We start from the raw sequence: 14,027 nt of genomic DNA, 5'->3' as shown, positions 1-14,027 counted from the left end.
TGACTCAAAAAATCTATCATATAAATAAAATAAAATTTGTCATCATCAAATGTTTTTCTTGTTAAAAAACATATTTAAAGTAGCTTTATTTAATGTTTTTATACAATTTAACACATTTTCTTACCTCAAAGTTTAACTTTAAACTAAAAATAGACCCAAAAATGTTTACTTTTAAAAACCTGGAAGAAATTTGAAGAACTTGAAAAAAATATTAAAAAAACCAGTGGCAACCCTGTATATATTATTACCAATATAATGGTATATCATTCTATATTTTTAGACAAAAAACAATTTAAATGTTGATATTAAACAGTATATGCGTTTTACTGCGTAAAGCAGTTGTACAGAAGTATAGCACAGAACAGTGTTTTCATGCTTTGTATAAGTAACTTTTATAAGGTGTAAAAGAAATTTTACATTCCTTTAAATCAGTTTTAAAATTATGCAATATAACTTATAAAATACTACTTTCAGCTTCAATGGAAACCAGAGCTCAATCTTCATCTGCTATCTCCAATAATAAAAACTATCTTTTGAACACGGAACAGTCTGAACGTGAGAGCCGTGAGCTTCAAACAAGTTCCGAGGATGCAGGGTGTAAAAATGAAGAAGTAAAAAAACTAAATCGCCACCTTGACGAAGACGCTGATAATGAGGACCTTCATGGTAGTACAACCCCTTGTTCTTCTAAAACCGTTACATGCCAAGATCACGTAGTAGATCGCTGTGAGCCTTTTAAAGGTTTGGATACACCTCCGTTATCAGATGCTGAAACGAAGTCAGATTCTTCATTAAAAGATCAAATTGCCAGTCATGAATGGGCTACCAGCCTACCAGAATCTGTTGATAAACCGAATGATGACGGCGAGCCCGTAGACAAAAGTAGACACTTCATCCCTTTGTACGAAGAAGATGCTCCTCAGGATAATGATGAAAATGATTTTGAGGAAATCGGTGAAAGTGCTTCTGTTTTTTCTACCGATGAACAGCAACTTCGTTCTCACAACTCAGAAAGCTTTAAAGTTCATGCAGAAGTCATTAAAATCGAAGACAATCCTTTAGAAAAAGATGCTTTGGACAATTCGAGTGCAGAGAACCACCACGTTTCAACTAACAAGCAACCTTCTTTGGCTATTAAAACTCATGCCTTTAACATGAGTTTATCCACTAAGGAGTCAATTTGCGCAGTTGACTCCGATGATCAAAAAAAGTCTTCTAAAGTTTTGCCTAGTACAAATACTTTTTCTCTAACTGAGGAAGAGCTTGATCTTTTGAAGCCTATTCCTTCCGATGAAAGTGATACTCCCGATTTAAAAGACGCTACAATGCTCAGAGAAAAATCATCCCGGCGAAAAACTGCCAGGAATGAAAAAGATACAGAGTTACTGATTCCTAAAACACTGATTTCTGCAAAACCTGTGCAAAAAATAAAATTAAAGAATATAAAGGAAAGAAATGTGGGCAGGGTTCCAACAGTCAAAAAGTCCAAAATGCGTCATACTTATAATCTGACTTCATATGAAGCTAAGATTATACAACTGAGTAATAAATCCAAACCTGAAAAAAACAAAAAAGACTTAAATAGACCAAAAAAGCTTAAAAATAATGAGAGAATTGTTTATAACTTTACTACTCCTAAATTTAAGAGTCACGACAATGATTGTGTAAATGATTGTACACTTATAGAGGATGGAGTAGATAAAAAAAAAGTAAATCGAGCCATGAAACACTCTTTTAAAACAACTAAACTGTGTGGTACGCCTAAAAACGGTATACAGTCTAAAAAAAGTTCAATAAAACAAGCAGACAATGGGATCTTCAAAAAGACTCCTGCAATGAAAATTGCTTTTGACGATTCATGTAACCATCGTGTTTCAGGTCGTAAGCAATCAGATTTGAAGGCTTCAACTTCTGCTAATTATAATCGCAATTGTCATTCTAAGCTTGTTCAGAGTACAAGTAAAAAAAATGTTCCAGCAAAGAAGAAAAAGAAGACAGCCATCGTATTATCAGATGACGAGGATAATGACGTCATATTTGTTGGAAAGGTAAAGGTGCCTATCTCAACTCCTGACGTCATATTTGTTGGCAAGAAAAAAGGGCCTATCTCAACTCCTGATGTCATATTTGTTGGAAAAGAAAACTTAAAGAAAAAAGCATCCAAAAGCAAAGTACCTGACGTGATGCTTGCAGAAAAAAGCCAAACAAATAATTTTGTCAAACGTAAGGTACCTAGCTCAAGCCTTAAAACTTGGACTGACAGTTCACTGGTTGATGCGGAAAGTGAAGGCAGCAAAGAAAATACCAATGCAAGAAATTCTAGTTTAAATACTAAATATCGAAAAATACAAAATAATATTGCTGTCAAACACAAACTTGAAACAGCTAATAACAAACCAAAAAATAAAAAACTAACTCCTAAAAAAACTGCACCAAAAATAAAAGCTTTATTTCCAATGACACCACAGTTTAAAGAGTTATATCAAAGACTAAAAAGATATCCATTGAATAAACCAAGTGCCTTACAACCTCAAGAAAATTCGTCAGAACATCTAAAGAATTCATTACAACACAATGAGAATTCATCAGAACATCTTGAGAGCACATCGCAACCTCAAGCGAGTTCGTCACAACCTCAAGCGAGTTGTTCGTCACAATCTCAAGCGAGTTCGTCACAACCTCAAGCGAGTTCGTCACAACCTCAAGCGAGTTCGTCACAACCTCAAGCGAGTTGTTCGTCACAATCTCAAGCGAGTTCGTCACAACCTCAAGCGAGTTCGTCACAATCTCAAGCGAGTTCGTCACAACCTCAAGCGAGTTGTTCGTCACAATCTCAAGCGAGTTCGTCACAACCTCAAGCGAGTTCGTCACAACCTCAAGCGAGTTCGTCACAACCTCAAGTTACTAGACCTTCATCCCATGACGCCACTGAGCCACGAATACCCGTCGTTGTACAAAACAAACTTTACGTGGGCAGCCAACAACTGAACACGCAGCAACAGTCGACCGCGAACATGCAGCAACCTGACGTGTCTCAGCAACCAACACAACACCAACTTCAATACCAAAGTTCGTACCAACAACAACACCCTTATCATGAACAACAACACTTTTATCCTCAACAACACCATCAGTATACACAACACCAATACCCTCACCATCAGTATACACAACACCCTCACCATCAGTATACACAACACCAATACCCTCACCATCAGTATGCACAACAGCAACACCCTCACCATCAGTATGCACAACAGCAACAGTATGCACAACAGCAACACCCTCACCATCAGTATGCACAACAGCAACACCCTCACCATCAGTATGCGCAGCAACAACACCCTCACCATCAGTATGCACAACAGCGACACCCTCATCATCAGTATACACAACAACAACATCCTTACCATCAGTATGCGCAGCAGCAACACCCTCACCATCAGTATGCGCAGCAACAACACCCTCACCATCAGTATGCACAACAGCGACACCCTCACCATCAGTATGCACAACAGCAACACCCTCACCATCAGTATGCACAACAGCAACACCCTTACGCGCAGCATCAACACTACCACCACCACATCCAAAATTACTACGATCACTGTAGTTGGCAAGAAATGCAAAACCCTCAATTTTATCAAGGCCACTATCAACATCAGTTTTACCCGCAGCAAGCTCATCAACCAGGCCATCCAGCAATGGAAAATCACACTGAACAGCCTGAGCCTGAGCAAGCGAATAACGCCGAGTTGTGAACTGTTGCACGGAAATCTTGACAAGTCTTTACTGAAAAGTAAGAAAATAAATATATATTCTGTACTTGATTTTTTTTAAATCTTACTATTTTAAAGCATATAATAAAAAATTATTCTAAACCAGATACACAAGAGTTTTACTCGTCCATTAACCACGTCATTGAACGTCATCGATGCATGAAGAGAAGTGAAAAGCGCTGCACAAAAATCGTTAATCTGTGGTGTTTCTGCTTAACATTTTTGGGTTTTTTAAATAAATCATAACTTTTTTTTATACATATTTCTTTTTATTTGAAACCTTTAATAAATAACTAGGAAATGTTATTTCAAAACTTAATAGTTTTACTTGAAACATCTAAAAATGAACATTTTTGTTTTAAAATTTTATCAGAAGATTTATGTCATTCATCGTTTAATTTCATTTTAAATGTGCTTAAATCACTTTTTATTTAAAATAATTTTGAAATTTTTCAATCCTAAAAATAATAGTGTACTTAAGTAACTTGTTAGGAAATTAAACAAAAAATACTGTTTCTTAGTCAATAGCTCTTTATTTAAACTTTTTTATTTATATTTCATATTCACAAAGTCTATCACTAATCTAGTTAATTTTTAATTTATCAAGTTATAAAGTCCTATAGCTATAAATTAATTTTATATTGTTGTACTAAAATGGAATTAAAGTTTTAATACTTTTTTATAATATCAATTTATATTGTATTAAATAAATTAAAGTATTATTATGTTTATTTTGGAAAGAAAGTTCTGACTGTATTTTGTATTGAAAGCTTTTGAGTTATTTTAATTATCGTTTAGTTTAAGTTTAAAATTGTATCCCTATTAAAAATATTCAAATTAAACAATAGTAGTTTTACCCTGGTATTTAAGTTCAAATGCTAAAAGTCTGTGTAAGTATATTTATATAAGTTTTTAGAGTTCTCTAAAAATTTTATTTTGAAAATGGAGATTAATTTAATGTTATAGTTCTACCATTTTAAAATATCTTGGACGCCATTAGAAGAGTCTTCACTATAAAGTAATCAGTTTAATCCTAATTACCTTTTTTAACTTACACAAACTTATAAAAAAGTAAAACATATAGGATCTGTCTAACAAGTATACCAGCAAAATATGCAATAAAGTAAAATTAACACTTATGTTTTTCGTAAGTCATGTAGTAAAGACAGTGGTTTGTTTTTGTTCTAAATAAAATTTTCTTAAAATGTTGATTTTTATACCTAGCATTACACTTTAGACGGTGTAACATATTTAACTAATTTAAAAGTCAATAGTGACTGGAAGACTTGTATTGTCAACGAGGCCCCTTTGTGTATAGAATCTCTATATTACTCAAACCTATATAGAGTGATTTACTTGACAGTTTAAGATTAGCCCATATAGGTCTAGTTTGCTAAACTCTTTTTTAATATAACATTTTTACATAAACAAGTAATTCGATAACATTTCAACTATATTTGGTAGAAAATGTTAAAAATTGATAATAAAATCTGTTCAAAAGCCTTATAAAGTTTCGTAATCCAACACTGCATTTCAAAAGTTTTTATTTGTTCTTTTGAAGGTAATAAATTCTTACGGATGTTATTATTGTGCGTTTTTATTTTTAAATGTATGCTTTTAAACATATAATTTTAAGATGATTAAGGTTAAAGTTTCCGCTTATTTGAATACTTCAGTTGTGGTTGGTTAATAATAAAACTATTCTTATCATTCATAAAAAATTGTTAACAAGTTATTCATTAAAAATTTAATCCTAGCTTAATCGTTTTTATTTAAACAGACGAATTAAAAAGTTAAGTAACGTTTTAGCGAGTCTAGAAAAAAAAAAGTCCATAAGATTCCTAGTGATTCTTATGAATTAGTTTGTATTTACTTTTTATTCTAGCTTACGGTTAACTATATAGTATTTTCGTCTACTAGATTCTCAGGTTTAATTGTAATTACCGTGTTAGTGTGGTAAGAACAAGCTTATAAATATTTTAGGTAAGAACTAAATACAATACAACGTATACTGATTTTAATCGGTTTAAATCAAGCACTTAAATAGAGACTCAGAAGTTGTAATTGATTATGTTATTCATGACCACGACAATGTAAGTAAAACGAAACCAGACTAAACGTATTCCTAATAAATTACAAACCGTTTTTTTTAAACAATAAAAGTTGTTCTAAGATACTTGTAATTTTCTAAAACTTTTCAAAATTTAACTATATAGTTTTTTGAACGACAAAAATACACTCAAAATGTTTTGTCCTAGGACCTGGTGCACAAAAAAACATGTCGGTTATCGAGTCGCACACCACGGATACCTTTAAACTTCTTGTCCAGGACTACGCAACATATAACAGTAGAAATTCATTTGAAGGAAAATAACGGATCGGATAAGAACTTATTTAAATTAGATTTTTTCAAATGAAAAATAGTTTAAAATAAAATTGTTAGAACAACATATTCTAATAATTACAAGTTTAAAAAGTGCTTTTGAATATTTCCGTGATTAAGTTCTTAGTTTTTTTACACGACAATTCAATTGTTGAAAAGTTATTCAAGATACAATATGTAAAAATGTAAAATATTTAAAAAAACGTACGTAGGTGCTATTAATATCTACAAGTCATTTTTTTTGCAAAGTTTTAGAATTTTTTTTTAGATACTTAAAAATTACTAGACTTAAAAAATTTTGTTATCCGAATCCAGAAAGTTTTAAAATAAGAAAAAAATGCTTGTAGATATTAATAAGGCCTAGAAAAGTATACTTTTAAACATAAGTTATTTTTGAATTGTGGCCCTTTAAACATATTTTTAAGAATTTGGTTTGTCCGAATTCAATTGGTCGTGTACCCGCTTAGTTTACTGAGAGTTAAAAGATTTTTTTGAAACTTTTAATCTTAAGAACTGTTTATAAATATAATTTTATGTCGCCTTTATTTATTTTGAAAAACCTGATTAGACCACAAAGATTGAATAATATTTTTCAGAGTGATAAAATGTTTGAATGTAGTATTTACTAAAAAGCTTAATAGTATACAAATGATTTATTGTTACTTGTTGTTATTGTTATTTGATGGTTCAAAGTTTTTTAAAGTAATTTTAGGCCTGAAATTATTTTTCCTACAAAATATAACCTGTATAAGCTAATATATATGTCTAGTTTAACTTGCTTACTTGAACCATTTGACAAAATAGTTTAATTAGAGTAGCTACCTAAAGCTTAAGTCTATTATTTAAACTTTTTAGTGGATTAAGAACGTAAAAGAATATTGTATAAAAAATCACTAACCGTTTAAAAAAAAAAGTCTTGTTTTTACGATAATGTTATTCACTGTAACTTTTTTTTTCCAATTTCCTTTAATACTTGAGCTTGTGTTTTATTACAAGTTTCAAAAAGAATTTAACTAGCTTGATTGCTTCTTAATCAAAAATAAAGACTTTATTTTGATTTTATGATAAACTATTACTACAAAGTCACGACTTATAAAGTACTTTTAGCCGCTTAAAAAATTTTAACCAAACTTAAGAAAAAATTTTAGTTTTTTTGAGTACTTTATTTAAATAATTTTTAATTTTAATTAAAAAACAAATGAACAAAAAATAAATATATTGTATACCAGTGCCTTTAATGTCGAACAAAAGTTATCAAACTTCGGTTAACTAATTTTTGTGAATAAATAAACTTGACACTGACAAAAATGTTTTATTCAAGATGTAAGTTTCTTTAAATTGCTTCATTATATATAGGGAACTGTATACACTTTTAAATAGAAAACATACTTAATTTTTTATTAAAAAGACTTGAAGTAAGGTATAAGTTTGGATCACAGTTTTACTTAAAAGAAGCTGCTAAACTCTAAAAGTTAAAATTGTGATTCTTCAATGAAAAAAATTGTGTTTTGTATTAAAAAAAGTTATGCTACCATTTTTGTTCTTCAAATATCACTCGTTTATTTAAGCTTCTCTTCTTAAAACTATTGTTTTACTTTTTAAACAACTTTAAAACACCATGTTAAGCTTTTTCTCATATACAAAATTTCCGTTAAAACATTTTTTTGATTAAGTTTCAAGTTTGTTTGAAAGCTTCTGTTGTTTTTTATTAAAATTTTCATATATAATATAACTTTAAATTTATATATATACTTTAACTTTTTATTTATTATTTACAACAGTGTTAATGTTATATGAGTTCGTAAAAATGTCTGTTTTCAATTAACAGAGAAACATTATTAGTCTAGATTTTTTTCATACTTTAAAATATTATTTCAAAAATGTTCGGTCCACAAGTTTTTTTAAGAAACTTTTTATTACATTTTCTTACTAATAAAAAAAATTAAACTACAAAAAGTAAAATAGAGCTGTTTTCAAAATGGCATAAAAATTAATAATTATTTTATTTCGTAATCGGATATTTGACGAACTTATGCTATAAGACTATGTGTCTTTTTAAATACAATCACCTTAAGAACTAAATGCAAAAAAAACATTTATTTCTCAATTTATAACATGCTAAAGTTTATAATCGTCATTTTAATACTTATATTCGAAACAATTAGTAATCGAAGAAGAAAAACATATTTTAAATATGGAAGCTATTAAAAAAAAAGCTGCTAATAAAAAAAAAGAATATTTTTTATGTAACAATATATATTTTTTTTAACTATCTAAAAGCTATTTAACCTCCTGATTGTATAAAAACTTAATAGTACAACTTTATATGCTTAAAGTTAAATATAAAAAAAAAATAGCTGCACCTGATTTAAACCATCAGTACAAAAAAGAATATTTTTATAATAATAACATTTAATTATTGTTATATTTAAAAGTTTAAATACTAAAACAAGCAGTTATTTCAATAAGTTTCTTCACCTTTATTTAAAAGTTAAAAAAAAAGATAAGTTTTGCTTTTAGATTGTAAACTTGATATTTATAAATTAGTGTTTAAAAGTTCTCTTGTTTGAGTTAATTGTTTTATATAAAACAAAATAACAACTTATCTAAACAAAAAAAAAAACCAAAAAACAAAAATGACTCTTAAAATAAATAAAGTCTAAAAATTTTGTGCAATTTACTGTTTTAAGTTTGCATTTTTATCTAAACATTCTATGTTGAAAAGTTTATTTTATACATCCCAAATTTGATTTAAAATAGATAAAACTTTACTAGAAGAAATTCTCCTGGTAGTTCAGAATACCATTTTGTACTAGTGTAAAGCCTTATTACTATAAAGTATAAATTTAACTAAACTCTTTGTATAACTAAGTTCACCGGAATTTTTTTGTCATTTTACTTGACATTTTTTTTATTTATTTAATGAGTAAAGCAGTGGTCGGCAAACTACGGCACGCGGGCCACAAGAAGAGTAAAGTGTGGCCCGAAAACACGTTTTTATCTTTCACTGGATGTGGCCATGAAATGTATATGCAGCAGCCCGCAAGCTTGCAAGTTTGATCCTCAAAAGAAAATTTTTCAATCTTACACTATTGAGGTTTGAAGTGAAAAGCAAAAAAAAAAGACAATTGGAAGTTCGAAACTTACACTAGATAATTTGGAAGACTAAAAACTACAAATGAGGCTCACGAACAATCTTGTTTTCGAAACTTGGCTCGCGACCACCAAATACCTGCCGAACCCACAAGAGGTTCAAACACAGATCTTTTATAGGTAAACTTTTTAGTTGAAGCAGCTTATACCTATATAACGGCTTTAATGAGTGATCTCATGTAAGATTTTTATACAATGCAACTTAAAGCTTCTTTCAATTAAAGCTGAAGCAACAATAACTATTGATTCAAATAGGTCAAGTGGTATAAGATAGGAGTTATTTAATATTAATAAAGCTAAAAAACAACTTAAATGAAGTCTATCTATACAAGCTGTTCAAGCTTTATAACCAAGTTGTTAAAAACTAGTAATTGTGTCATAAGGTCTCTGTACTAAAAGTTAAAAAAAAAAACTTAAACATTTTTGTTTATGAAATTTGTTTAAAGTAATATATGTTAATCTATTTGTTAAAAATGTTATATCAAGTATATAAATTAGGTAAGTTAAATACTTATCCGGCTAACTGCTAACGTTTTTGTTAAAACTAAACATCAATTATAAAGATAGAAATAGGTTTTTCGAATTAGACTTTATAACTAATTTACTTTTAAAATTCTGCTTTTAATATAAACCCGACTTACTTTTTAAATAAATTAGAAAAATTAAGTTATCGGAACAAATTAAGATGTTTTGTTATTATTCACAATTTTATTAATACATACTTAATAAATAATTAAAAGTTTCAAAACAATATATCTTTAAACTTATTTTCAATAAAAACACATATTTTACTTTATAAATTTAGTTCATTGCTGAAATCAAAAGATCATGGTTATTAATTATTAGAGTTCAATTTATATTGATTGTACAACTATTCAAAATATAACTTTAAGTGTTTGTTAATAAAAGATCCTTGTGAAACAAGTTCACTGGAATATATAATAAAAACAAACTATACAGTACTTCTTTTATTATACCGACATATGTTTCTGTGTGTTAACGGATTAACACACTTCAACTGGGTCTACTTTAGCTTCAATTCTTTCCTTAAAGTATTTATTTTTTTCAGAACCCAGTTGAATTGTGTTAATCCGTTAACACACAGAAATATATGTCGGTATAATAAAAGAAGTACTGTGTAATTTGTTTTTATTATTGATGGTATAAAAAGTTTTCAGAAAATTACGAATTTATTCTAATATTATGTGCGTAACTATAAATTTTGAATATACGTCACTAAAAATTTTTGCTTAAAAGTAGAATAAAGATTAATTTATCTTTATATAAAAATCACAGTACGGTGAGCAAAAGTTTTATTATACTATATCTGCTATATAAAAGTAAGAGCATGGAAAGATTATCAAACAGTGAAGAGGAATCCGTGGGTAAGTTGTTTCAAACATTAAATTAAAACTACACATGAAGTCTGAAAGTCAAACTTTTTAAAATATAGACTTACTATTTTTACTTGTATTACTTTAAAAATAGACGATCTGCCTTAACTATTTTTTAAAGTAACCTGGTTATTTCAAAATAGTAAAGTTGTATAAATCATATCTCGCTTGAAATTTTTTTAAATGTACGTATATAAACAGCTAGAGAAGGAAATATTGAATTTCCTACTTCTTCTGGCTTATCTAAAGCCTCAAAAAAAGGTTTGTGCTCTTGAAATTATATTGACAAGATATGAAAAATTATTAGAAAAATATGCTTAGGTTTAGTTTAAGTAAGCCAACTACTAAATTAAACAAAGTGTTAAATATTTGGTACGTATTTATTTTTGTTGGTACAAGTTGCTAAATCTTTTAAAAGTATAAGTTATAGCTAAATGACGAACTACCTGTGATCTTTATCTATTGTTAAACAATATTTTCAGAAGCTGATTCACGTCCCAAAAGGAAGAGAAAACTTGAAAAGTATGTTGTTAAGTAAACCATAAACTTAAAATATTAATCCAACACTTTTAAACAGAGCTTTGGAAGAGCCAACAGATAAAAAGGCATGTCAACCTGGTGACGTACCTAAAGAAAAGTGAGTAGAGATTACATTTTACAACTTATACAGTTTCTGTAGTTGATAAAAAAATATATTGGCTTTTACTAAATTTCAGAATATTCACCGCCATGTTTAGTTTTCAAACTAGTTATAAACGCTTTTTTATAAACACAAATTGAAACATTATCAAAGATTTAAGTTAAACCAAAGTAACGATTTGTCTTTTACAAACAGCTTAGATTAATTTACATACATATATATATAAACAGCGAGCAAGAGAAAAAAGCAATAGAAGAGAAACGTTAGTTTTGATTGATTCATAAATGCAGTAAATAGTTTAAAAAACGTTTTTAACAACGTTTTTTATTTCAGTCTTCAAAGACCAGGCTACGCAGACCGATCCTCAGAGAACTATACTTAGCTACTTATTTAAAGTGCGCAAAAGTAAGTATTTCTAATACAAAATATTCTTGATAGTATGTTAACGTTAAGGAAGTAAGCTTTATATAAGTAAATTACAATTTGTTTAATAAAAAAATCTTGAACAGGTCCTAAGAAGAGGTCATGGCTAAGTAGACTTTTTAAAGTCAAAAAGTCTAGTAAGTTACTATTTTTCTAAACTTTTTATTAGGCTTTTTTACCAAAAAATTAAATGCAATCTACATAGAACAGTTTAAGTTTATTAACAAAAAGTTTTTAAGAGAATATTAATTAATATTTCAGTTTTTTTGTACTTTCATAGTTGTCAACAAAAAAATTATATTTTATATCGTTTAAAAAATTTCTTTCTTTCAGAGCCGGGAAAATTGTTCTGCAAAAAAGCTTAATATAAAAGCTTTTGGTATTTTATGTTTGTTTTGTCAAGTTTAAGCAGAAAAAGTCTGAATGTGTTTATGGAGTAAAAATTAAAAAAAAAAACTCCATCATCAATAACAAATTTATCTATTTCACAACATCTGCAAAACAATCAGCAGCACCTAGAACAACAGTTGCACCACACCAGCAGCACCTAGAACAAAAGTTGCACGACAACCAGCAGCACCTAGAACAAAAGTTGCATCACAACCAGCAGCACCTAGAACAAAAGTTGCACGACAACCAGCAGCACCTAGAACAAAAGTTGCATCACAACCAGCAGCACCTAGAACAAAAGTTGCACGACAACCAGCAGCACCTAGAACAAAAGTTGCATCACAACCAGCAGCACGTAGAACAAAAGTTGCACCACAACCAGCAGCACCTAGAACAAAAGTTGCACCACAACCAGCAGCACGTAGAACAAAAGTTGCACGACAACCAGCAGCACCTAGAACAAAAGTTGCACCACAACCAGCAGCACGTAGAACAAAAGTTGCATCACAACCAGCAGCACCTAGAACAAAAGTTGCATCACAACCAGCCACACGTAGAACAAAAGTTGCACCACAACCAGCAGCACCTAGAACAAAAGTTGCACCAGAACCAGCAGCACGTAGAACAAAAGTTGCACCAGAACCAGCAGCACCTAGAACAAAAGTTGCACCAGAACCAGCAGCACCTAGAACAAAAGTTGCATCACAACCAGCAGCACCTAGAACAAAAGTTGCATCACAACCAGCAGCACCTAGAACAAAAGTTGCATCACAACCAGCAGCACCTAGAACAAAAGTTGCACCACAACCAGCAGCACCTAGAACAACATCTAAATAAAATCAAAATAGAACTTTGCTTTTTTTATAACATTATTTATTGTTTATTCGTTAAAATATTAATCATCGGTTTAATAGTTGATGTATATGTTAGTTGTTTCGTTATAAGGTTTTTTACTTTAAATCATATTGCTTTGTTTACTTTGAAAATTACAAAAAGAAATACAAAGAAACACAGTTTTATTTTATAAGGTAAGTAAAGTACAAAAGTATCTTATAACGATTTTTGTTATATTTTCCTGTTTTAGATACATTGATTTTTTTGTTTGTAAAACATTTTATGTGGCAATTGTTAAACTAATTAAGTTTAAGCTATATATAACTGAAATTATTCATAAATCACTGATTTTAATTCGGAAATAAGTGTACTAAAAACTTACCGAAACTTTATTATAGTCAAAAACTGAATTAGTTTTTACTACAAAATAATTAATAATTAAAATATAAACTTGATTTTTTAATAAAAAGATCTTTAAGTTCATGAAATGTTATTTAATAAACAAAAATTCATTTATTTCAAAAAAAAAAAACACCAAAGAGTATATTACAATCTTTTTATCTTTACTAAAAATATAATATCAACCTCAGAAAAAAACAACACTTAGTAAAGTTATTTCATGTTTAATAACTATGTTGTAACTGGTAACTAGAACTTTTTAATAAATGTATAGTTTTGTAAAATGCAGTCACCACTAGCAAATCTACGCACTCGTTTAGTTACACATTTTAGGATCTTTAAAAGTTATTAGGAAATAGTTTGTAAAACCTTCAATATTGTAAACTTATTATATGTTTTGAGTTAAAAATTTATGTATCTATATATTTTTAAGTGTTGAAAATATAGATAAAATTTTGAATTTTAAGTTTGTGCCTTTCATAAGGAACATAAACTCTATGACAATGCTTTTTATGCTTTAGGTATCTCAGCCTTCTTTACACTTTTAAAAGAAACAATATACAATGTTTAATTTCTCCAAATATTTGTATAAAATTTCATTTCAATTCAATAATCCTATTCCTTTTAGCTAA

At 29.1% G+C, this 14,027-nt stretch overlaps 1 protein-coding gene across 1 annotated transcript in view; it reads left to right on the top strand.

The window, feature by feature from the left end:
- LOC145828464 (uncharacterized) overlaps window positions 1-14,027 on the top strand; it is a 23,028-nt gene extending 9,001 nt beyond the window's left edge. The window contains exons 9-16 of the mRNA XM_082936223.1: window positions 475-3,073; window positions 3,135-3,799; window positions 3,886-3,948; window positions 10,911-10,970; window positions 11,287-11,346; window positions 11,683-11,754; window positions 12,282-12,957; window positions 14,024-14,027. Coding sequence (XP_082792349.1) covers window positions 475-3,073; window positions 3,135-3,799; window positions 3,886-3,948; window positions 10,911-10,970; window positions 11,287-11,346; window positions 11,683-11,754; window positions 12,282-12,957; window positions 14,024-14,027 — 4,199 coding nt within the window. The remainder of the gene's footprint in view (window positions 1-474; window positions 3,074-3,134; window positions 3,800-3,885; window positions 3,949-10,910; window positions 10,971-11,286; window positions 11,347-11,682; window positions 11,755-12,281; window positions 12,958-14,023) is intronic.

This window comes from Thalia democratica, chromosome 2, assembly GCF_965202585.1.
Source record: "Thalia democratica chromosome 2, ktThaDemo2.hap1.1, whole genome shotgun sequence".
NCBI classification, from domain to species: Eukaryota; Metazoa; Chordata; class Thaliacea; order Salpida; family Salpidae; genus Thalia; species Thalia democratica.
Note: the sequence above shows the minus strand (reverse complement) of the source record. Positions and strands in the feature narration are given on the sequence as shown.